General features: G+C 39.4%; 1 protein-coding gene and 1 long non-coding RNA gene across 4 annotated transcripts in view; one reads left to right on the top strand and one right to left on the bottom strand.

Moving 5' to 3' along the window:
- Positions 1-3,306: 3,306 nt before the first annotated feature.
- PHACTR3 (phosphatase and actin regulator 3) overlaps positions 3,307-25,555 on the bottom strand; it is a 113,552-nt gene continuing 91,303 nt past the window's right edge. For all 3 annotated transcript variants that reach the window (XM_062589152.1, XM_062589153.1, XM_062589154.1), the window contains exons 9-13: positions 12,326-12,381; positions 7,726-7,787; positions 6,744-6,884; positions 5,829-5,905; positions 3,307-3,840 (exon numbers count right to left, since the gene is read on the bottom strand). In XM_062589152.1, coding sequence (XP_062445136.1) covers positions 3,825-3,840; positions 5,829-5,905; positions 6,744-6,884; positions 7,726-7,787; positions 12,326-12,381 — 352 coding nt within the window. In that variant the 3' untranslated portion in view covers positions 3,307-3,824. The remainder of the gene's footprint in view (positions 3,841-5,828; positions 5,906-6,743; positions 6,885-7,725; positions 7,788-12,325; positions 12,382-25,555) is intronic.
- Positions 7,402-25,555, top strand: part of LOC134147706 (uncharacterized) — a 233,827-nt gene continuing 215,673 nt past the window's right edge. Inside the window, exons 1-2 of the long non-coding RNA XR_009960050.1 lie at positions 7,402-7,542; positions 14,489-16,117. This is a non-coding gene — a long non-coding RNA (uncharacterized LOC134147706). The remainder of the gene's footprint in view (positions 7,543-14,488; positions 16,118-25,555) is intronic.

The raw sequence follows: 25,555 nt of genomic DNA, 5'->3' as shown, positions 1-25,555 counted from the left end.
TTATCAGCACAGGGGCCTTTATTTTCAGCATTCTTCTCTATTGTTTTTTATCTCATCTCTGTTACAGAAACCATTGTCAGTCTTGAATTCAGAACTTTCCTGTATTTTCATTCCAGCTAATTCTGAATAAGCTATTATGCTCTATGGCTATTGTCTCATATTTTTGAGAAAGTCTAATGCAGTGGCTTTCAGCCTCTTGATATTTTCTTGTAGTTATTGATTTGACTTCTTTCAAACACAACATACCTTTTTTTTTCTTTCTTTTTTTTTTCCTCCACCCTAAAGCATCCAGAAGAAATGCACTCCCATACCTAACCACTGTCTGCATCTTTGGTGATACTTATAAGTTTCCTTTTCTTAATTCTTTCTTGGCTTGTCCATGCAATTTCTCTGACCCACAAGTGGTCCATAAATCTTTGATATGTCCTTCATTATTTTGGATATTACCCATGTCATAAAGTTTATTTTCAGAGAAGAAAAGCTGTAACATTTTAAAATGCAATTTTAAGAAAAGAGAAAACCAGACAGAGTTCCTTGAAGGAAAGGGGAAATATTACTGATTTCTGACTTAGCCTTTTATCTTTGAACTGTATTACTTTATTATCTGTACAATTTACAAATTATGTCTGTAATCTCTTTTTGAAAAATGAAAGTCTATAGATTACAGTCTGAATTCAGCACTCACTGAGCAATGTATTGCCAAGTTTGGCCTCATTTTGAGCAGGGGATTTGACCCAATGACCTCCAGAGGCCCTTTCCTACCTAAATCTATGATTTTATATGAAAAACTACTATTATCTTATTCAAAATACCATCTTTAAAAAGCAACTGCTTAGATCAGAAATGAATGTGACAGATTTTCTTCCTATGTGCACTGACTCAAAAGAGTTGTGAGCATGTGAGAGCTGCCCATCAGATGTAGAATGTAGAGTAATTGATTTTTTGATGGGAAATAGGTCATTGTAAACAAAAACAGTTGCAAATGCAAATTATTCCTTATGAACTAAACTTCAAAACCACAAGGCCATATTCTCTCTAGGCATTTTGTATTGAAATTGCCAGAAAATAATTTGGTCTGCTCATTCCACCACATAAGTGCTCTTTCTGCATTTCTGATCTTTTTTGAAGGGGTAGTTGTTCATTTTTTGAGCCTGTGATCATCTGTCATCTCCACTAGATGGACCTCCTGAGATGTTAAAGATATCTTACTGGTCTAATTGAATTGTTCAACTGTATATGAAATACTATTTTCCTTTAACGCAATGTTTTAAAAAGTACACTCAAATTTTTTTTCTTACTGTTGAGGGTATATTGGAAAAGTAATACAACTGCTATTTTTAGCAAGGTCTCATGGTGAAGTATTGCAATTGCACTGTCTATCCATCAGTCTTTACCCCAGCCCATTTCACTTCTAGAAACACTGGCCAGTTACAACAAAGTTTTAACAAAGTTAAAAATCTGAAAAATTCTGGGGGATAGTATTCACAAAGTCACACTACAGCTCAAGGAGATTGCTCATTTTTCAGTCTCTGGACGTGAGACCCCAGAGGACATTCAAGGCAAATGAAGTAATGAATTCAGCACGCTGGAAGTGTTTCTTCTTTCTATTGAGCAAAAAACCGCATAGGGAGAACAGCTAAAGATATCTTCAGTGAATACCACCCAGCTTCCAAGAGTAAGCAAGCACTCCGTGTGGCCCAGTTGTGGACAGTACATGCAGACTCCAAACTACTTAACTGCTTTGCCCACTGGTAAGCTGGCACTAGCTAGCTGACAGTGAGCACGTGTGGCTCTGAAGTAGCCACAGTTTTCTGCCTCTTACCAGACTGAAGTAGAAAGAAGGCTAAGATTCTTGTGAAGGAAGGAGAGCTTGAGGACAAAGCTAAGTATATTGCTGCATAACTTCAAGATGGGTAAGTCTCATTAGTAATATAGCTCACAGACCTCATTTGGAGTTAAAAAAAAAAAAATGCTTTTGCTCTAAGTTACCCTAAAAACATTTTTTGGTTTATTATATTTTCAACATTATTTTAAAATATTTCATACAGCACTTATTATCAATGCAAGTTGATGCATCACTGCTAAATTTAAGTGCTGGCTCCATTGGTTATATGCCAGTAGAATAGAAAAGAAAATCTTTGGATCAAGTAATTGGGTAATTCAAGTCTTGGACTGATATTCATGCAAGTCAAACATAAAAGGTTGTACAAAATTACAGCTGCCTAGAGGGCAAGTAAATCATAAATGTCAACTTTGTTGGTTCTGCGCAACACACCTGCCGTGATTCACAGATTTCTTCCACAGTTGTCCTTCTTTTTCAATATTGCTCTGTACATTCTTACCTTCCATTCTTATATGTTAGTATTATGCAATGTTTAGACTGTATTTGTTGTTTAACTTCAACACTGAGCAGAAGAGAATCAAAAGTTAACCAATCTACTCTTTGAATTGATTCTATTCACCATCTTGCAGCACTATAGTAGGAGTCTATACAAAAACTTTTACATACCTTTTTCTTGATTGTTTTCATGCTTCATATCCATTCAACGAAGCTAGGAGAGATAGAGCCTTTGTAAAATTTTACTGTTGAAAGTCTTTTTAAATAGTATTTGAGACTTTTGCAAAGATTTTTTTTTCCTTAAAAGTGTATGTGCCGTTTTACTGCTGTTGCGACAGGCACGATTATCAATTACCAGAGTATTCTGTGTTTTTCCTTCTAATAATATTTTGAGCAGGATCCTTGGATGCTTCTGGATGTCAAGCATTATTAGAATGTCTTCCCTTGCATTTTTCTCAACAAATCCTGTTTGTTTTGTTATTATCACATAGTAACTCTTTTCCTCTTATTTTCAGGAAAATCCTTCAACTATACATACAGTTTTACTATTAAAAATGTAGGAATTTGTTTGCTAAATATGAAAATACATTTTTACTTTAACAGTTCATCTGTGGTTGTCAAATTTAGTTGTTTTTAATGAGAATGACAGCAAACTTGTCATTCTTCAGTGGGCCAGATCTTTAACTAGTATATAATGACAATCAAGTTATACTGCTTAAGATCTAGTCTAAAATATCAATATTCCACAAGATGGAAATCCTTATTTGTTCTTTTGTAAGACTCTGTGTTGTTAAAGAAGCAATATGATCTGGTGCATAACAATTGCAATCTCTACCCTTCCCAACAAACCATGGGGGGGGGGGGGGGGAGGGAAAAAAAAAAAAGCTTTAAGAAACGTGTTCATTTCCTGCAATAAGTAGTCATTTAATTAAAGAACAAAAGTAACAGGAATCAAAAATGCTTGCAGCTGTGTTTGTTAGACATTATATAAAAAAGAATGAAATTATAATACATTAAATTAGTTTTTAGAACATGAACTTAAGTGTTTTACAAACTAATTGTGGTAAGTTCAAAATGTCTTGTCAACATAATACTGAATGACAGTGTGTCATGTCCATTTATGTCAGAGGCCTTGGAATGGTAAAGCCTGTACATGCACAACATCTCCTTTTTCCAAGATAGACTGCAAAACAGTTTAAAACAAGTGTTAAAGGAGAGTAGTAGGTTCCTTCAAGTAGCTTTACTTCAAGCTTTTTCAGCAGATCCTCCCACTCCACAGGCCATCAGTCTTCCGGTTTCAGAGTGAAGTACATCCTCTGGTGTTTCCATCAGTGAATGCTGCAGAGATTTCATCTGCAGTGTCATTCTTTCTCATAAACATCACGGTATCCTGGACTGAACTTTAGGGAAACACTTCTATATTCCCTGATACGTGTTCAGCAGCAATATCAAAAAGTAAAGACAGATTCTTCTCAGAAGAAAATTTCTATGGCCTGTGAAATCTAGGAGAAATGAAGAGACATTGAAGAGGCCTTTTTTGAAAATTTCATGAAGTAGTTTAGAAATACAGAATTTTTAAAAGTAGTTAATGTTGCATTAACAAAAATAATGCTTGTTTAAGTAAACATACTGTTTAAATATGCATTAACAGTATTGAAAAATCTTAGCAACTGTAAGCCTTAATTTTTACAAGTATAAATATTCACTTGTATGCTATAGCTATAGTGCAGTAACACTGCAGGTTTCACTCTAACCAGTTTGCGATTACTTTAGAGTGCAAATGCAAATATGTGTGTGGGGTTTTTTGTTTGTTTGTTTTAGGAATGAGGCCACAGTTTGTCATTGTTGTTAACAGTAATCTTTATTGTGCCATAATCTTGTTGTTTTATAAGAATTAAACAATGTTGAGCTGATGCTTTGGAAAGTATGAAGTACTGTTGGTTTAATATATATATTCTTTTCTTAGATTCTGCCTGGAACAAATGCACTGTTGCTCTGTAGGCTTGTTGTTCTGGCTGAGATATGTAATTAAAGTCCCAGCCATTTGTAATGTCCTAGCACTAACTGTAAATTGTAAGGCTGTTTAATTCTAATATCTGGACTAAATTCCAAAACATGTTATTTTAATCCACTTAATTAAACTCCTCAGATAATTTCAGTTGGATAAGGCAACTTTCACTTTTGCACTTAATCTGCAGCCACCCCTTTCTTCTATATTTCTTTCTATCAATCCAGTGTTGTTTTGTCATAAATATTGAGCCTGAGCCCTGTAATATCAAAAGAACCCTGACAGCTGCATGAAGAATCTAGAATTATATAATTATAACATTTAGATTAACTTATACTGCATTTATGACTCAAGGTTATTTGCCTGGATCATCCTTTCATTGAGCATCCAAAGCCCAATTAGAATCAGTTTCATTCTGTGTGTGAACATGGAAATAGGGCTGCAGGCATGGCTGAAATTGAGCCTTCCAACTGAACGCCTACTTCTTTAGGATAATGGTAGGCAGCTTATTTTAACACCAAGCTCACCTGAGAAAGCTTACAGATATGGTAAGATTGAACTGTTCTCCTAGCCACTCCTAAAATTATGTTTTAAGAGCAATTGGACTAGCTAAAGAGACCTAATAGAAATTATAGGAAATAGTTGGTTGATATTTAAATACTTCTTTTCGATAAGTAACAAGGTCTTTGTGCAAGTATCATAATGCCTGTGGAAACAGCATCTCTCTTGCAATTTTTCCCTCTTGCAAGATTCCAGTGTTTTCATGCATGTTATGAATGTGCCTTTAGATTTCCACAGACACAGTAGCTGTGATCAGCATTGGCACATGAGGCTTTCTGCAAGCACTAGATCATACCCAGCAACAAGTGTCCCAGCCAGTATTTTCTCATGACTTCTCTACTAGACTGCTGTTAAGTGTGCTTTGTGCAGTTGCACACCTTCCAATAGCAACTGGGTTAACACTGAAGTGATACTGAAAGCTACAGGCTGAATCCACTAGAGCAAATCTATTACATGTTTGCTTATGGGTGTTGTGTATCTCTTACTACAGTATGAAGAATTTTGTGTTGCTTAACACTGAAATTGTGATGTTTGTGAGACCGAGACTACAAACTCACACATATTTAACTCCATTATCTTCATACAGTGTATTAAGTTATTCATGTGCTTTAAACCATATTGTATTTTTTTTGTGTTATATCCTACATTTAGTTTTTTGTAGTAGCTTTTAAATCTTACTCAAACATGCTGACTGAAGTTCTTGGGAAGGCATAGGGGTTTCTCAGTAGATGCTAATTTAAGCAAAACAATTCAGAGAAGCCATACTCTGAATGAAGAGAAAAATGCTTCCATTTACTTTTAAAATAAACCTTCCCGTGCATATTCTGCTCCCACTTCCACATGTTAGAACAAAATCTGCAGACTCATGATTCAAAGTCTAGTTTTTACCAGGCAATGGAAATAAATAGCTGGAAAATTTACCTTGTCAAATGTTTGCTCGATGCATGTACCTCCATTTCATTACTTTTGTATTCATTTAGCTCTTTACGAATTGCTGCCTATAAATTTAAAAAGAAAGAGGGTTAACAAATAATTTTGTATTTATTAGCATTATAAAGCACCAGATTTGCAGAGTGGAGTTTCATAAAGTAGAAATAGTAGGTGCTGGGCACAGTAAGGCATATAATGACCAGTAGAGACACTGAAAATTTAGGTTATATGGATTGCTGATAAAATGCTGTTCATCATTCATTAGTGATTGCTGACATGGTCACCTCTGCCTAGAAGTAATTGTGAAAGGGGCATAAAACCACAGCATTTATTTTCTTACATTTAATGTGATTACAGTTAAAATTTAGTAAGGATCAGGAAAGATTGCCCAGAAATTGGTAAATGGATTTTTGTACAATTTTCAGTACATATCATTTTTGAATAAAGATCAGACTGTGTTTGCCCTATCACAACATGCATGTATGAGGCGAGATTCTGTTGTCACCTATATCCATAGGATTGCACAGTCATAAGGGAAGACTTATTTTCTCTTTTGCTGAATAATGCCAAAAAATTCAGAGCTATAAAAATGAGATCACTCTTTAAATGACAACTGCTAGTGAACAGGAACATGCTGGGTTGCTTTCACAGATTCTTAAATATTTGGTACTTTGTAATTTAGCGAAATAGGCATTTTATAAATATATATAAATTCTTTTGATAGCATGTCTCAGTGTGGCTGCTGCATAGCAACCAATCATAACATGCACAGAGGAGAGATTAAATGTCCCAGCCATTAATACAACATAATATTGTTTAATTACACTATTACATACAGAATCTAATGTATCGTTACATACAAAGCAACTAGAAAGTAATGATGGTTCATTTAAATTATGTCAGTACCTTATCTGCTGCTGATAGTCTTGTCCATGGTTTATCTGCTCGTCTGTCATAGTCCTGTGCTTTAGCCACTTCCACATAATCACTGAATCGAATCAGGATTTTTCTGTCCCTTAGTTCATCAACTGTAGGTCTCTGGTTTAGCTATATTTGTAAAATAAAACTAATGTTAAAATCAAACATTTCAATAAAATGTGCAATATTTTGCACTTTCCATCTTTGCTTTGTATGTATTTATGTATATGTAAAAAAAAATGGGGAAATTGATAAATTCCCAAGAAATGTTCAGTTCTTCAGAGTATTGTTAAGAGAGTAATAATGACTTAAATGGACCTGCAGGCTAATGCACAGTGGCTCTATAATGGACTTTGGAGGAAAACATTTGAACCTGGAAGCATTTGCAGTATGTAAAGAAGTTGTAACAAATTACACACTAGGGGTTGTCAGCTGCAGTCAATGGTAGATTTTCTGTTTAAGGTTTTCAGAACAGATCCCACTGTAAGAATTCCAATTGGGGCTTAGCAAGTTATAATATTTGGCTTATAATTCCAGTAGGGATTCCTAGGAAAAGAATGATAACAGTATCTAGTTCTGATTCTGACAGCACCTTAAATACAAAGAGAAATTTATCGCAGGACCACACTCCTGCTCAGCAGGGAGTCAGCTCTGGGACAGATTGCTACAAAGAACGAAGAACTGCTTTTTTAGCAATATAGTTGCAGAATATGCAGTATGCAAGCAAATATCCATTTGTTGATTTAAGGTTTTGATATTCTATCATTCCTCATGCATCTGAGAGATGGTAGGTATTTTTAAAGTTTGTTTTACTAGATACTACTATTTCAGAGACTGCTGAGGATATATGTTAAGGGATTTTTGTGTAATAATGACCTCTATGACTCGTCGATATTGTAACTACTCTAGGTTCTTTCTTATTATCTTTGATAAAATTCTAAAACTAATAGAAAGTATTGCAAGATTTTACCTTTCTTGTCAGTCTCTGTTTGATTTCCCTTCTTTCTTCCTGTTCTGTTTGATCATTTCGTTCTGCAGAGAATATTAAAAAAAAGATGATTTTCTTCATGAGGAAGATCAGTAGTTTTTAAAGTTCCAGAAAAATTTATAGCATAGACAAATCAGTAGCTAGTTCTTGTCCGTGTTGTCAGCTCAGTATCTCTCTCTGGGTCTCTGCTAGAATGTACAGTTACTTTTCAGTGAGGACCAAGTACTTGTGCCAATGTCAGCTTTCCTGTGACCTAACCTTCAGTTTTAAAGAGATTTAATAACCAAGAGCAGCCACACCTGCCCTTCAGATAGATAGATAAATTTTTGAAGGAAAAACTAATCATCATTTATTATTCTCCGTGTTGCTGAAGCAATTATGTTGCAACAGATGCTGAAAAGACTTACTGCAGCAGCTTCAGGGAAAGTATATTCCTTCCTATCTAACCTTATTCTCAGGCTACATATTTAGATGGTCACACTGACACAGTATTTATCTCTGACTTGCATGCTTTTTTCCTCTGCTATTCAAAATATGTCACTTAACATTAGAGCCTCTTTACCCTCATAGATTTTCCTTTTGTAATGTTCTGTTCTAACCTAAGCCAGCTTGCTTTTGTGTGTTGTGCCTATTAACATTCAAGCCGTGATAACTCCTACACACTGGATCTAAAAATAGACCAGACTGCTGTAACATTGTGTGAAATATATCCTTTGCCTGGGGATATGAGTTAATGGCATTTCTATTTCTAGTACTATCTGTTACTAAATTAAGACTTGAGCCCATGACCTGAAAAAAGATGAAGACCCAGAGGAAAATGTTTAACCATTCTGGGATTCTCTAGATACTACTGTAAAGTATATTATACGACTTGCACTAGACATTCCCAATGCTCAAGCACACACATGATTTTTAGTATGCCTTAAAAAGAAACTAGAGCCAGGATATGAGTTTCCAAAAAGGATATTTTTAGTAATTAATTATTTTTCTCCTTTATTTTTATGCTTATTAGATTACACTGAATCACAATTTTAAGTATTTAAAGTAACATAGTAGAGCATAGCTACAACAAGGTATAGTAGAAATGTAAATTGAATGAATTTAAAATGTTACAATATGCTATATTACAATTCAGTGGCAAGGCATACAAATTTAGAACAGAGAATACAGCATGTAAAATTAATGATCAGTAGTGACCAGTAATGATCTGTTACTTAGCTCTGGAACATTTAAAAGGACACACTAAGCTTTAAGTAGTAGAATGAGTTTTAAGATGTAGAGATTACCCACAAAAAGCTACTAGTATCCTTCACTCAGTTTTAATGTACTCCTTTTACAGTTGATATTCATATCTGTATTTTTAAAGAGAATTTTCTGTCCCTTTCAAAATATGCCTGTGATATGCAACAAGAGAATTCCTAAAGGAAAAAAAAAAACAAACAAAAAAAAAAAAAACAAAAAACAGAAATATATGTTCCTGACCAAAGAATGTTCTTCAAAATTTTAACATGCTATGCATATATAGTGGCCCATTTCTATGAGACATTCACTCAGGCTTAGAGCTTATTCCCAGCTTAAAGAAAATGCCAAATGTAGAAATACAAGAAATACTTTTTTTAGGAAAAATAAAATTTGATAAGAAATACTACCAAGGGCGTGACAGAGTTCAGGCATAATTACACAGAGAAAACAGATTTTGCAAGCAGCACCACTCTGCCTACACTTAGATCCATTCATTAGTGAGGGCTGGCTTTATAAATCTCAGTAGAGATATGTTCCCAGTTATAAAGTGACATGTGCAGTACTGTAATTCATTTTACTACTCTATGAGTTATTCAGGGAATTCTTAGCTGTCCGTGACCCTGAAGTAATTCCTGGTGTTAAGAATGAACCAGGAATTGTACGGTCTAATTTAAGAGAAGCTGCCGTCTTGAATGTGAATGTCAGCTTTCTTTTGAAAGGAAGAACACGTGTGAACACCTGGGTATTGATTTTAGTACATATGGTTATTATGCTCTACAGTGAATCATTTCTGTACTTAAAGTTGAGAGGACTCAGAAGATCAACAAAATTGTAACAGAGCATTGGCTGTATGTTTTCTTTTAAAGTATTACTTTTATCTCAGAAATATCTCTCTGCCAGAAATAAGAACCATCACTTATTTTAATCTTATTGAGATTTGTTTTAAAATAACATAATAGCAGCCCTTAAGCACTTGCAATATGCATCTTATTTTGAAAAAAAAATGTGCAAACATGAATTATTAGTCCTTAAAACATCTTTTGGGCTAGCATTACTTCCATTAGTAGTAGGTATTATGAGCATCAAAGATGTTAGGAAACTTTGGGCTCGCTGTACAACCTGGAGGACATTATAGTCATTTCTGTGAAGGGAATTTTTAGTTAACGGCTTTGCAAGGTCAGACTCAATCCAGGTGTGTTTTTAAATTCTGCAATAAGAATGTCAAATTCTTATTAAAAAAAGGAGAGAATATTAATTTGCAAATTCACTCAAAGCTGAGTCTAGAGTTGATGCCTCTGTCCAGCATTGTAAGATTGCTACTGACACAACCAAGTGATGACCTTAGTTCATTATAAGATACCTAGCTTTTTATATAATAGAAAAGATAAATTAAATAGAAGGGAGTGGCTTCTGATCTCAGCTGAACCTGTATAAGGCCTGAGCAACTGAGCTGAAGTCAATAAATTTGCTCCATGCTGGGAGGTCTTTAAATAAGATACAAATCTAGACCAGTATGTTTAGCTGGCATTCAGGACATATCTTTAATTCTGCTTTATCTCTTTCTGCTTTCTCTCTCTCTAAGCTCATTATATGAATGTATTCAAACTTTTTTATTATTACAGCTGGTCAGTTTAACCCAGATTAAGGATGTAACCAGCATACTTCAAAAAGTAAACATGAAAAAAACAGATTTTTTCAGAAGAGATTAGCTCTTCCTTATCCAAAAAAAAACCCCCAAAGAAACAGTATTTTGAAGGAGATCTTAATCATTGCCTCTTAAAAAAATCTGAGTCCCCATGTTTTAGAATCTTTGGTTAGTTCTTTTTCTTTCTTCTGGTAGATGAAGTTAGGCCAAGTTCTTGCATTTACCTTTTCAAAGAATTTATCCAGTTTCTCATTTAGATAAGTGCATGTGTCAAATACACCTAATTTAACCATGTGCAAAGTACGCATTAGAAGCATATGGAAAATTCGTGTAAGTAAGTAAGTTGACTATAGAACTCCTTTGTGTTAAAACTGAAACGAAATTCCTAATAACTTTAATGACTATAGCATGAGATCTTTTCTATGGACTCGTGAAAGAAAAAATGGGTAGTCTGAAACCATTTGGTTATGTTGCTGCTTTCCTCTCATCTAGTGGCATTTGCCTAATGTATTCACCTGTCTAATGTTGCTTGCTCTTAGAAGAAGCTTATTTCCTAATTAATTTTATGTTAAAAAAATTTTTGCTGAATCCAAACAATTTGGAAAAAGTCATTTTGCTTTCCTGTTTAACTGAACTATTGTCAAAGCAGTGTTCTGTATTGAACACCTGTTAAATACCTGAAGAAACCCTCAGATGAAGAATGTCACTCTTCTGAGATATTTGATCTTAAGTAACATAAGGTAGATAACTTTGTTTCTAGTGAATTATAATCATTTTAATGTTTATATCTGAATTAAATACCAAGGCAGTGTTGTTTGTATGACAAATATATATGGCTTTATGTTTTTTGCTTGTTCAATGAGAAACTATTTTCTGACTTTCAACACCAAATAGACCATGAAAATAACAGCAGCAATACAGTTTTCCTTAAGGCAGGTGGCCTTCCCCTTTCCCCTATATGAGACCCATATGGAGACAGTTTCAAACCTCTCTGTCCTTCACCTAATTCAGAGGATTCACAGCGCATCTAAGGAAAGGGAATATGTTCATCCCCTGTCTAATTTCCAGGTAAGAGCAGCTATCTTAAGGAAAAAAAATCTGCTTTGCATTTATTTGAAAGATGTGGGAGCAACAGTCACCAATAGCGAACAGCTCCAAGTGGCCTGGAATTCTCTCTCTAAAAGCTCTAATATCTCCAAATGATCTCTCTTTGACTTGTCTTTGGGAATATATTTAATGATATGGCTGAATATATTTGCTAGGAAAATCACACCTCTGCAAGCATGCTTTGTCCATTCCTCTTTAGCCCTGATGATATTCAATGTTTGGTTTGCCATGATAGTCCCAAGTCTTGTAAAATGACAGTCCAAATTTTCATCGCACTGCATGAAACTTGGACTCTACTCCCTTCTCATACATCCAGAACAGTGTATTCACTATAAAAATATTTGAAAGCCTATATTTGGACAAGTCCTATAATATTCGTGTAATAAATTTCATGCTTTTATCCAAGTATAAATTCTGATTCCTGCAATACTTGAAACCTAGTACATGCACAAAAATGAAAACTTCTAGGTACAGAAAACAATCCCAAGAATGAATGAATTTTCCTATTAAAAAAGAATAAGTTATAGGAATGTAGTCACTGGTCTAAACAAATATAAAAAAATACTTCAAGGAAAAAAAAATACTCACGTTTAAGTATATTTCTTCTTTCTAGCTCCTCAACAGCAGGTCTTTGGCTGAGTCGCCTGCGGAAAAACACCAAAATCACATTTTGTACCATGCCTGTTCTTTGGAAAGTCTGCAGTATTCTGAGTTCTGGTTGATATTTTCCTCAGAGGGAAAATACAAAATCTCTCTTCAACACTTGAGGAAGAAAAGAACAGAACCCTGGCAACAGGATGCTTTACTGTTTTATTTTTCCAAAATGTCAGCAATGCAGGTGGAAGTTATCCTCTAATTTGCTCGGCTCTCAGTGAAATGCTTTCTTATAACATGCATCCTTTTTGCAATACTTTCCAGACAGTCAGCTGAAACCAGTGCCGTCCAGCAGTTAAATTCACTCTTGAGAAGGTATTTAAGGCGGTTATCAAACGAGTTTCATAGTCATCTTCTGTAGCTAACACTGCCTGTATCTTTTAATCTCACGTAGCAGCAGGTTTTCTTTTTTCTAGTATCACCAGTGATGCATCCTGACAAAATGCGGACTTGCCAGAAATAAAGCTTTCCTGTGGTTTCCCGACTACACATCTAATAGACCAATCCAGCAGCTATCCTCCTGCCTGGTGCATAAAATTCGTGTGCTGCTCACAGCCTCATGCTGTCTGAACGGAGTGTCTTATGCAGTTTCACCTCCCCTTTCAGTAATGCTGCCTCAGGATTGAGTCTTCAAATCATATGATCAGTGCCATAGTGATTTTATTCTGCATAAAAAATGAGACTTCCCCACGAGACACTGCTAATATCTGCAGAGAATCTCAGGTAATTGAACCCCTCCCCTAGGCATACACACATGCTGCATTTGCTAGCTTTCAAGTAATAATCCAGAAAGCAGATCTGAAAGAGTTATGCTGCTTTCTGGCCTGCATTCTGGCAACGTTAAGGATTCTCATTGTCTCCTCTCCAACGAAGGTTACAAAGCTGGAGCCTGAAGTTCGAGAAAAAAAAAAAAAAAACTCAAAACAGGGATGACACTGAAAAAAATTGTTCCAATAGTTATCCCTCTACTGCAGATAAAAATAATGATTATAAAGTTGTTATGGAAAAAATTCCATTTATCAGATACACAAGAGAGAAAAAATGAAATAATAGATTGTAAAAGAACCAGTAAAAGTATCTAATTATAATTTCTCCATGTTTTTTAAGCCTGACCAAATACATCTGCAGGATCAGCTCTGTATTCATGCATCATCAGAACAACAGCACAAAATACAAATGCCACTCCTTATCCCTTTTAAATTAATTTCCCTGAGCTCAATGTGAAGACCAAATTCTGCTCATATCATTTGTAATAGGAAGGTATCAGAACCACTCTCCTCACTCGTATGAGGAGAAAGGGCAGTAGACTTTATCGTGAGCTCTTGTACTTGGAAACACTCATATCCTAATTCTTGTCCTTCTTACCTAATATTTGATATCACCTAATTTTTTTCTCTGGGTCCCTGGATTTCTCTTCAAAGTAATGGGCCAGATAGTCCCTCAATGGCATCTGCAATAATCCCAGCTGAAGTGGGAATGATGCTCAAATGCTGTACTAAGGGATTTGAACATGTATTTTTAATTCCTGTCACCCCTTTCCCTCCCCCCCTCCTCATTCATTTCCCTGTATGTCTCAGAAATCAACTCTCTGGCTAGAATTTGTTTGAAAGAGATTAACGTGATTTTCACAGTATAAATCAGGGAAGAGTGACTTACTCGGGGAGCTTATCTGCAAATGAAAGGTCCATCCGACCTGCTGCTCACATGCCTCTATCTGTATCTTAATGCTTCCAAGTGAGATTTATAGATTCTCCCAGAATCTGTACATCAGATTTCAGAGGCGCTGTATAGTGGGGGATTAAAAGCCTAACTGAGAATGGGTAAAGCAGTATGAGAATATGGATTTATATGAATTCTCTGCATATTTTATATATGTACATGTATACACACATGCTACAGTATTTAATATGGTTAATTATTAAAATCTCATTTCCCTTTTGAGATTGATAACTACATGGTGGGTGCTCAGAGACAGTAACATAGGTCTGTGCACACCCTCACTTCTATCCCCAACAAAAGGCAAATGCAGGAAAAGATGCAAATACATACACACACATGAAGGAGAGGGAATAACATTTTTGATTTTGTGTTTTTCAGAGATGTGAACCACATTTTCCAGCTTTTTATCGCAACCGTGAAACTAGGAGTGGTCTTTCTTAAAGTCCTAATGGAAATTCAGAAGCTGAGGACAGAATGAAAACACCAAACCCAGTGAAGATCATCATAAAATGATGAGACGTGACAACTCCAACGATGTCTGCTGTTACCAAGGTGCAGGAACATTTTGTTTCTATCTGTTAAATGATTTTTCCCATTCAGAAGAACCTTGTGTCTGACTGGAAATCTGCCTTTGATCTGCTTTGTCCACAACCAAAGCAAGGTCCCGCGCAGTGTCCAAGCCCCGGAGGGCCCCTGTGCTCACAGGTGAGAGGGAAGCAGAGAGCCAGCAAAGGCTGACAGCTCCAGCGACCTCCACCACCAGCTGCTGATCGTAACGAGGGGGCGCAGCTGGGAGCCTGGCCCCGCCAGGCAGCGAGGATTTGGGGGGCTTGTCTGCCCTCAGCTCTGTGCAGGAAATCAGCCTCCGAGTACTGAAACTTGGTCTTTTTCCCCTGGATTATGTGCTGTGTAAGAGCTGCATGCTGCAGGAGGGTTTTTCCTATGGCTGAAGACCAGCTTGCTCACCCCCTGTACCAAGGAACAGGAGTTTGGGCTGCAGATATTTGCAGAGGCTGTGCAAGGAGGCCCTGTCTGCAAGCAAAGAGGGAGGACAGCGAGGCCTGGCCGGCAATCCCTATCGTGCCTCCTCAGGAGAGGAGGGAAGGCTCCCCTGGTGCTCGTCCCCTGGGACACTGCTCCCTTGAAACTTGCCTTCGCCTGAGCTACCAGTAGGTAAAGCACAAATATATCCCTGGAGTTGGGCCCGTGCCAGGTCAGGGCTCAGCGTAGTGCAGGGGTAGCTGCAGGTTACCTTTATCAAAAACAACAACAAAGTTCTTCTTTAAGGGAGCTTTTTAGTAAGGAACTTTTTAGACTGGCTCATGCTTCTACTCAGAAGAACTGTACTCTGGGCACAGTGAGTCTCTACTCTCCTGAACTTCAAGTGTTGTGGCTTGGAGGTTCATTTCTGGGATTTTTTTTTCTCTTTCTCCTCCCAAAATCCTGCTGCTATCAAAACCAGAAAAAGTTTTCTTTATGTTGAGCCTTTCTTCCGAAAGAGACCATCCTGTTCTGCAGAAAGGCGGCTCAGAAACTGCTGTGGGCTAGTGGGGCTGGGGAGCGCGGCCTGGGAAGCAGCCTCCCGTTTCTTCTTGCTGACTCATCTGCAAGGGGAAGGTCATAAAGCGGTAGAGACAGAGGCTCTGGAGAGGCCATGTTTACACCTCTCATCTTTAAAGAAAGCATACCCCAGCAACCCAGGGATTAAGAGCAGATGTTGTATCACAGCAGGGGAGCTGCCTGCGCGCTTCTGGAGGACGAAGCGGGCCCCAACACAGGAGCAACCTTTGCGAAGGCTAAAAGCTGAGCCTCCAGCAGACTTTGTTGGATGATCTCCACCAGCTCTGCATGGAAAGGACTTTGGTTTAAAGACTGCAGGCTCTTTAGAAGCAAGGACATTCAGCTGTTCAGAGGCCTGATGCTGGCATGAAGCCGCTACGCAGGCTGCAAGGCGCCGCTGGGCCGTGGAGGCTCTGCCTGGCCTCGCACGGGGAAGACGGCAGAAGGGTGAGTCTGGCGGGGCCTGCCTGCCTTTGCTGTGTGTTGCTCTTGATCCTTCATGCCAGGATGTGTGATCTCGGAGGCTGGCTGATCTAGTGAGGTGACTACAAACTCCTGTGGGACAATATAAAGCACTGTCCCTGTTATATTGCTGTAATACTGTCTTGTCATTTGAATTAAATTTAGATGCCTCTTTCTAGCTGCTGGAAAGAGCATCCAATTAATACTGTTGTATTCTAGGAGATATTAAAACCTAGGGTTTTTTGCACTGTCTACTGAGATAGGGAACGCTCACTCTGAGTGCTTCCACAGAGCAAGCCATTTCAGGATGTATCTTGAAAACTTTCAAATAACTTGCAGACAAGTCCTATCTCTGTCCTGATCTCCTATGGTATAAAAGTGTGGACTATCACTGATATTGCCACGGTCACTTGCATTAACAAGGTATCTAGTCTAAGAATGTGTTTCCCCCCTAACTTGCACCAGAGGATGCTAAAAATAGAAGTAAGGGGAGCTTGATCTGCAGGACATCGGTTTAGCCAGCTCCAGCTGGCTTAGGAAAACTGAGCAGAACTGGAGGCACCAATGCTGCTTCCTTATAAAAGGCTCCTGGATACAGCTCAGACAGTTTGCTGTATATGTAAGTGATGCTCCTTCCAAGTCTAGATAGAGACCGAAGGGTCAAGTCAAAATCTGAACATTTTCTTTCAACGGTAAAACAGTCCCTGTAAATTCCTGGGGGCAGTGGGGAACTGCTCTAGAGTTCAGAAGTCATAGTGCTTATTACTGTTGCCATATGCAAAGCAAACATAAGCCTTCAAACTCCAAGCATTCTTCAGCTTTTTAAAGTTTTGAGGGGGTTCTGGTTTGGGCGGAAGCTCTGTTTGTTTGTTTTTTCAGATTACTTCAAAATCTTCTTTTCCCCAGTAATTGCTTGGGCAGTTTGGGTTCAAGCAAATAATAGAACAAATGTATATGTTTTGATCTCTCAGAAGCCAAAGACTTTGCCAACTCCAGTTTCCTGTGTGGTGTAATTCCTGAGGGTGAGAAGAGCAGGTCGTTGCCTGCTAGCTCAGTCACCTGTGGCTTGTGCTAAGACCATGCAGGCATGGCCATGTGCACTCCTGTTCTTGGAGTATGTTGGGCACTGAGAGCCTGCATGTGGCCTCAGGCTGGTTTTTCTTTCCATGCAGCGTTCCATGTGAGTCTTGTGAGGCTCTTGAATGCTCTGTGCTGGCTCTGAGGGGGGTGAGACTTGACGTGTGTGGTGCATAATTATGGCAAAACAGGCTGCCGAGGAGATAACAAACCAGCTCGATCAGTGGGAAAGTCTCTGTTGGCTCATCTGGTGGAGAGCACACAGCCCTCCACCACAGGATTGCCAGTTTGAGACTCTGTTTGGTAACATGTTGGACACATGCTCATGTGCAGGTACAGGAGCCAGCTCGTAGGGGAAAATCACTAATTGCTTGTCCCCTCTGGAGCATGGGCACATGTTTGTGGGCCTGATGACTCTCACATGTGCTGGCAATCAATAGATTGATACCTACCTCATGCAGTCAGATTGTCTCTGTCACATTCAAGGCAATGAATCATCTTAGGGCCAGCTTTACACCAAGGTTGATGACATTAGACTGTTACAGGTGACTGAATCCTCAGCAGTGCCTGTGATTAGGATTCAAGAGGCTGCTATTGGGCAATGCACTGACATGCCCTATGAGCAGGAGATCCTGGCAAGTTCCCTGCCCTCATATTTAGGAAGTTCTTAATCTTACCAGCCTCTGCCCTGCCCACTGCGGGGACTTCTTCTCAAAAAAGGTGTGCTATCTCTGGCATTGCAGGTACAGGCATAGAATAGCTTATTAGAGACAACCTGGGAACAGATATAGCCCATGCATATGCATACAGGTTTGTGCTGACTTTCAAACCCGATGACCCAGGCCCTCCTTTCTAGCTCTTCTTGCTGGTCTGCAGAGGCTCTGTTCCAGGCACAGCAGGTGTTCAGCAGAATTCACCGCAAGAAATTCTGTGCTCTTTGTTCATGGGATTCCTTATCTGTGTCTTCCTTTGCTTCCCAGATGTATTTTTGCACAGTTTTTCTTGCACAGTATCGGTATGATATAGTTGCCTTAAAATTGCTTTTCTGTTGGGTTTGTAGTGGAAGCCAAAAAACATACTTTGGAATCCTTTTTCTGCTCTTTCTTGGTTAGGTCCATGTCTGGCTAATAATCTTTCAAAAAGAGAGGCAGGGAGTTGAGCTGGACATGTGCATGTGCCCATGGGCTCTGCACTGACAAGTGAGCGATCAATCCCGGCTTCAGGAAGTGAGCTGCAGTCAGCAGCAATCACATTGATTTTTTTTTCTATTTTTTTTTGTTTGTTTGTTTGTTTTGTGATTTTTTTTTTTCCTCTTATGACAGATTTGCAGATGGAATTGGAGGATTTGGGGGAGGGATCCCACTTTCAGGTGAGGCCCTGGGTGCAAACAGGCGGAGGAAAGAGAACTGGGAAGATCATGTACTGGCTCTCCATAAAGTATCTGGTGTCTGCTGCTCTTCAGGAGGAAAATGCTCTGCTTTTTGAGTTGGCATCTCTATTATCAGTGCATCATGTACAATTCAACAAGGAGTTTATTTTCATCCTTCCTATAAGTAGCTGTGAGGAGAGTGTGTGCCAGGGCTTTGACTCACCCACGCATTGCACTGTGACAGTGCAGTGCTGCTTACAATGTACAATTATGGATAGTAGTAAATCCTTCGTAGGAGGGACTTGCCTTTTAGAGTCTTTGCTCCACACAAAATTAGAAAGCAGGCACTGAGACACAAACTTTTTTTTTTTTTTTTTAACGAGGCAATTTTGGAGCATGTAAAAACTGGTAGCTATGTGACGTGCCAGCAATTCCCGTAATAGGGTAAGAGCAGTCCTACTTTCCTGATAGTAGGAGGCAAGAGAGCAGTGTGAAAAGGATGGTTGGTGTGATTGATTCTGCCAGTTACATGCAAAAACTTTACAGCTTTAAAGTTACCTGATATTTGTGTCTATTTTTCTCCATAAGCTATTCTTGCATCCAAATAAGGGAATGATGTCTTAATTATGTGTCTTGCTCATTTGGCTTTTAGTTCTGTCTGGAATTTCAAGGCTGCAAATCAGCCAGTGTTCAGTTAATTATGTTGACCCTCACTCTCTCAGGCAATTACAGATATCCATCACTATAATTTCTGGAGTGACAGAAGCTCTACAATGAGTAGTTCAGACTTCAGTTAAAATAAAACTGCATATTTGCCCATCATAACTCTCATGCTGCAACCCACTGTCCCCGAGTGACCTACATCCTTGTGACAGGTTTGCTCTTGCCTAGTTTTACTTAGTGATCAGCTCTGTGTGAGCTAACACACACTAACAGATCCAGTATCTGATTATATGAGAGGACTCAGATGGAGAAGGCTGCAAGGTAATCAGTATTTTGACCACCTGTGAAAGCTCTACTGTCTTTGTTCCTTGGTTTTATAGTTTTCTTAATGGGTGAGGAAGAAAATCTAGACACAGCTGGAGGGCAGGGCCTGTCTCTTGGTTTAAAGGCTTGCTGCAAGGTTTGGTGAAGATGCTGAGCCTCCTTCCCGTGCCTCTAGGAGGCTTTCACTCCTCTCCAGATGCAACTGATGACTGTTGGAAGGTGTCACAGCATGCTACAGGACTGGGCCGTGGCATAACATAAGGGTCTTCATTTTCAGTTGTGCTATTAGTTAATGCACAAGGACTAACATGCCTAAGTTCTGCTGTAAATGTAGTGGCCAGTTATTTCAGAACAGAAGATTTCTCCTCTGGCCCCACTCACTCTCTTCCACCTGCTCCCCCAGCCTGTGGTTAAACAAGGCTGCTGGATAGCGGCTCTGTCCTGTCTGCAACAGAATTATGGCATTTAGTCATTAGAGTGATGAAAGCACAACTGATTATCCAGCCCAAGACATGCTTCCAGGCTGTAGTTTGTTGAGCATTTCTTGTGGTGGCAATGTCAGTGTGAGCAGAAGGACTCCTTGCTCTTGCTTTTTCTTGCCTTGCAGCTGAGCAAGGATCTGGTTTGGGGGAAATCATCCCAGCTAAATATAGCTCAGCAAGAAACACTGCTGAAAGATATGCTCTTCAACTAGCAGTGCAAGTGATGTGAACTCGCAGTGCAACTCCTGTATCGAAGGCTGCTGAGGGCTCAAGGATGTGCATTAAAGTGTATGCTGAAGGGTCTTCTGACTGGAACCACACGCTGGTTATGATCTCGGTCAGGCTGTGTAAGGCGCTGATAACGGAGAATGATGTTTCATTGCAAAGCTATAGTGGTTTTTTTGTTTGTTTGTTTTTTGTTTTCTGGTTTTTTTTCCTCTGAAGTAGTACTCGTGACACAACTCGTGAGTCCTGTGTTCCCACAGGGAGGGTGGTAGGGAAGAAATCAATGTTATATGGCTCACACTTAGGCAGGTTATGAATAATGTGGATTTGATGTTTTAGGGCAAGCAAATAAAAGGAGTGATGTAAATCCTGGAGGATTCTTATTGCATTATGTGTGTATTACCATTTATATTATTTAAATAAAGGTATCTGTCACTGCTGAACTGGTACTAAAAACAAAGGTTGGAAGGGGCCTCTGGAGTCCAACCCTCAGCATAGCCCATATGGGGATTGAATCTGCAACCTTGGCAATAACACCACCACACACTAACCATTTGAGCTGAAGCTTCTCCAGCACTTTTTTAAGTGAATGTGAGGCTGGACTATAGTACTAGCTGCTATAGTTCAGGGTCCCTCAAATACAGCTGTTGTATAAAAATGGCACTGGGTGTCCCAGAACATCTTGAATTCAGATAGGACACATACTGTTTCACAGCTAGTTTCAAGATCCTGCAACGCTGTGCATTTAACCTATAAACAGTTGCCCTACAAACAGATGCTGCTGCAGTGTACCACTGTGGGATTTGGGTCACTGGAAGAAACCACAGCTGGATTTGCAGAGAGCAGACCAAAAAAAAAAAAAAAAAAAAAGTTGGTTCTCACTGTTTGTCAGCCTGCCGCTGCTGACTATATGCAAATTCCCCTCCACCCACTCAATTAATGCAAAAGCTTTTGAAAATGGCCATGCTTCTCATGGATACAAACTGCGGACAGCGTCCTCATGCACTGTGAGCTCTGGACAATACGCTTCTCTTGCTCCTGTAACCTGTGCTTATACATAAGGGACCCTTCAGCAACCTGCAAAGCCTTTGAAGTAATATTAACTCATCTGCAGAAATATTTCCCACTTCAAGGTGTTGCTTAAAGCAAGAGCAGGAAGTTACCCAAGAGTCAGTGGTCTCAAGCCGTGCGAGCCCGCTAACCAGGCGGCTCGAGGCCCCGGCGGGAGCGCAGCTTCGTGCTCTGCAACCGCCTGCGCGCAGCCTTCGCGCCGGGGGATAGCCCGCCTGATCGCTGCAGTAAATCGAGGCAAACGCAGGGCTCTCTTGGCTCTGAGTAATCCCTGAAGAAATAAACTAAATGAAAGTGATTCTTAAAATTGCAAGCGCTTCTGGGAGAGGCCGTCCCTGCATGACTGCACACCTGCTATTAAATTGCAGGAATCTCTCTGGGAACGCTCTCCCTGGCAACGTGAATGCTTTCTAGTTCTCTGCTGTCACTCACCCACGCAGCATCTCCAACAGGATGGGATATCCCTGCCTCCAGATAGCATGTCACCATCTGCTGTGCTACTTTCTCTTGCACATGCTATTGTTAGCCCCGTGTTTTTCTGCACAGCGCTAGACCTACGCATTGCCCTTGTTATTAACCAAGGCTGACCTGACCTATGCAGTTGTTGCCCACAGCATGCTTTGAATGCGTGTCCTGCTTCTTTATTGCATTGCAATTTATTTTAATCTTTTGCTTTTAAAAATACTTCTCTTGAGGTTATCTTTTTTTTATTATTATTATTCCAAAACTGTTCCTGCCATCAGCACAAAAATCTTAATGAGAAATTCCATTGAAAACTCAGAAATGTGGCACATGCACTCTGTAAGAGTCAGACTGCCTTGGTCACCACAACAGGAATAACTTTACAGTTATTTCACTGGCAGATCTCGTACTGCTCCAAAGAGCTGGTTTATCTCTATTTATGGAAGAGGAAATGGGTCAACATGCTTGCTTGGAAAGACAGACTTGCAAACCAACTGCAAGGATTTATTCACTTCCCATAGCAGGCAGTATTTTACTGATTTTTTTTATTCTTTTTGTTTTCAAGTGGGGCTGTCTGTCGAGCTTGATGCTAAAAAGCATGATACTGAGCGTCACACACAGGCTAACATCCTAAAATGCAAAGAGGATCTGAATTTAAATATGTCATTCCCCCATGTTCTGTGTGCTCTTCCTTAAACTTTTTTTGGGACTCTCCTTATTTTAGTTTGGGATCCTGTGTTCGGTTATGATGATGTAAATCCAAAACGGAGGTTGCTGGCAAATTTCAGTTAGAACAGGAAATGCTGAGCTTTTGAAACTTAGCTTCCTCAGCTGAATAAAACTTTAAGAATTTATATATCACAAGAAATTCTGTATTGGCATAAACATCTAGTTCTGACTTTACTGCTATGATTTATTGTGGTACAACATATACTCGCTCTTACTGTCAAAGTGCAAGGCTGGACTGTGAGATCTTTGTGTCCGTGGAAAAGGTTTCAATTTTACCAAATCCCTGCCTCCTTACAGAGTAGCTTTCGGTCTGCTGAGTGACCCCCGGGACGTGGGGGAGCTAAGCGGAGCAGTGTAAGCTGGCAGTGACTCTTTATCAAAGCTAGGATCAGCCTTCTCTGGGTGCCAAAGATCTCCCATCACAGGCTGCTTTTTCGGGCACTTCTAGCATGTTTTCTGTCCCGTGTCCGATGCTCTGGGAATCGGCAGGTAACGCTGCCTTTGAGCCCTGGGCTCTGTCATGTCGGAGGAGGTTTCCTGCACGTATTTGAGCAGCAAGAGAAATGAGTCTTTACACATGTGAGGAAGGAGCGTGCGAGGCTCTGTCATGCACCCGCCACGCGCGAGCACCCTGGGGCAGAGCGAGGAGCAGGTCCCCCACCGCGCTGCAGGGCAGCTGCTGCTGGGAGGAGGGATCGGAGCTGCTCCTGCTTCCCTGGCTTCTGCTGCCTGAACCAGCCTGTGCAAAAGGGCTCCAAAGCAGGGAGGAGAGGAAAGACATGCCATAGTTGGCACCGTCCATTAGGATGGATTAACTTGGTCCTGTGATGGCATATTTTGGAGAGGAGCAGCGTGCCTCTAGTCCCCTAGCAAGTCCTGCTAGCCCTGTGTTTGTACACTTGAGACTTGCATCTCCACACACCTATCACTCTTTCATTATCTTTTCCTGTACAAACAGGCTGCAAAAAGATTTAATGTTAACTGTACAGTACCTATAAATACAACTTTCCTTCCACTATTACTAGTTGTTTGTTTAGCTTTTACTTGGGGAAGATTTTTGCTTTAATGGGTGCTAATTGGAAGTACTCTCACTGCTCCCTATAATTATTATAATAGTAAGTCTGCAGTGTGGCTTGTCCCTAATGTGGCTTTTGCAGACACTGTCTCACCCCACCCTTGTCTCTTTGCCTCACACTAGTCACTATGTGGAGGGAATGTCCCAAAATCTGGGCTCTGTATTTTTAATACTTGATTAGTCTTTCAAAATCATGTTAATTCATTCATAATTTAATTTTCTTAATGAATATGATCATTTCAAGTAAATGACAGTGGCTGCTTATCTGAGAGCCATGCAGTCTTAATCTTTAGGGCTTTTTTCAACAGAGAGGCATTTACATTTTTATTTTGGTGTTTCTATCTTGGCAGAGTAGTATTTTGTACAGTTTTATGAAAACAAAACTGTCATGTCTCTGTACAATGTTGGACTAAATAGACTGGAGGAACCTCCTCCGAATTTAATTTTACCAACATGCTGATTCTTCAAGCAGCTATAGTTCCCACTTGCCTCAATACAGTTTTCTGCAAAAGTTTATTTTCCACAGAATGAGAGAGAGAGCCTCAGATGGTGCTGGCTACTTGTCCATGCAGTTGGGACTCTATAATGATTTTCTTTAGACTAAGCCATTACAGAGCCCTCCTAATATGACATGGTTGATGGGAAAACACCAAAAGTTATTTGACACAAGTGCTTTTCTATCAGTTTTCAACACATCTTAATTTCTCTGGATAATAGTTGGCATGGATTGATAAACCCGGGAGTCTTTTTTGGTCTTTTGATGTGTAGCATGGGATAGCTAAAGAAAACCTAAGAGAGTGAAGATGCTTGCTAGGAAGGGGCATTCTCCTGAGCCTGAAGAGGTCAAAGGAAGAGTGCTAGCCACCTGGATGGTTTGCTCATCCTGAAAAACAGATACTGAAGTAAGTTTGCTGTGCTCTATGTAGCTCTAAGCAGCTTCTGAGCTACACATCAGGCAGGAAACCCCACAATAACTGATTTTATAGCTGCAGCTTGCCAGGTAGGCACAAGCAATGGTATCAAGGTAGAACTACTTTTAATAATTAATAGCTGTACAGTATTTGTTAAGTAGTATCTCATTAAAAGCAAAGACCTTCTGTTCTGACCTGTTTTCACTCTTCAACCTGTTTTCTAAATACTTATTTTCTGCATTTTTCATCCTCTAGCTTTCTTCCCTGAGGTACTTTCATAAAGGTAGAAACTGTTCTGGACTAACACAGTTTTGCTGTATGAAAAGCAGCAAACCCAAGCCTCTGATTCCTAGGAGGATTTAAGGCCTCATCTTTGAGTCTGAATGAGCCAGATTATAATAGAGTTGTGCTCTGTGCAGTGGGAGGAGGAAGGGGTAGGAAGTGTAACAATATTTGGACAATCAGCAACTGCTTTGTGTTAACTACAGTTTCCTTGGGTCACATGCAATCAACCATTGGGTTTGGCCAGTCTTTGCAAGAGTGTCCAAAACCATGCCGGAGTACTTCATGCAAAGGGACAGATGACTCTCATCTGACAGTAATGACCAATAAATCTGTGGCAATACAGTGCTGTGATATTAGGTGTATGCCCTCCAGCTATGGTGTGTGCAGATGTGACTTGGCACAGTAAGCAAGCTTCATCTTCTGTTTCCTTCCGTTCACTAATCTAAAAGGCATATTAAAAATCTTGTGGAAGAAATGAATTCTTACTGCTTAGGTATTTTGTGATCAGTTCATGGCAACAGCTTTGATGAAATTCATTTACATCCAGTCTGCATATAAACTTGGTTAGTTTAAAAAATATATATATTTAAAGTGGTGAGTCTGAAATTAGGTACATTAAAATTGAAAAATATGCAGCCACCTCCCCTTCTGGCTCTGATCTTGCTTACAGCAGTCAGTAGTCTAGCAGGCAGACTGTTTATCCCATATCTTGCCCCCATTTGAACTATATTAAAGTGTTTGGCATTAAGT

This window comes from Rhea pennata, chromosome 16 (genome assembly GCF_028389875.1).
Source record: "Rhea pennata isolate bPtePen1 chromosome 16, bPtePen1.pri, whole genome shotgun sequence".
NCBI lineage: Eukaryota > Metazoa > Chordata > Aves > Rheiformes > Rheidae > Rhea > Rhea pennata.
Note: the sequence above shows the minus strand (reverse complement) of the source record. Positions and strands in the feature narration are given on the sequence as shown.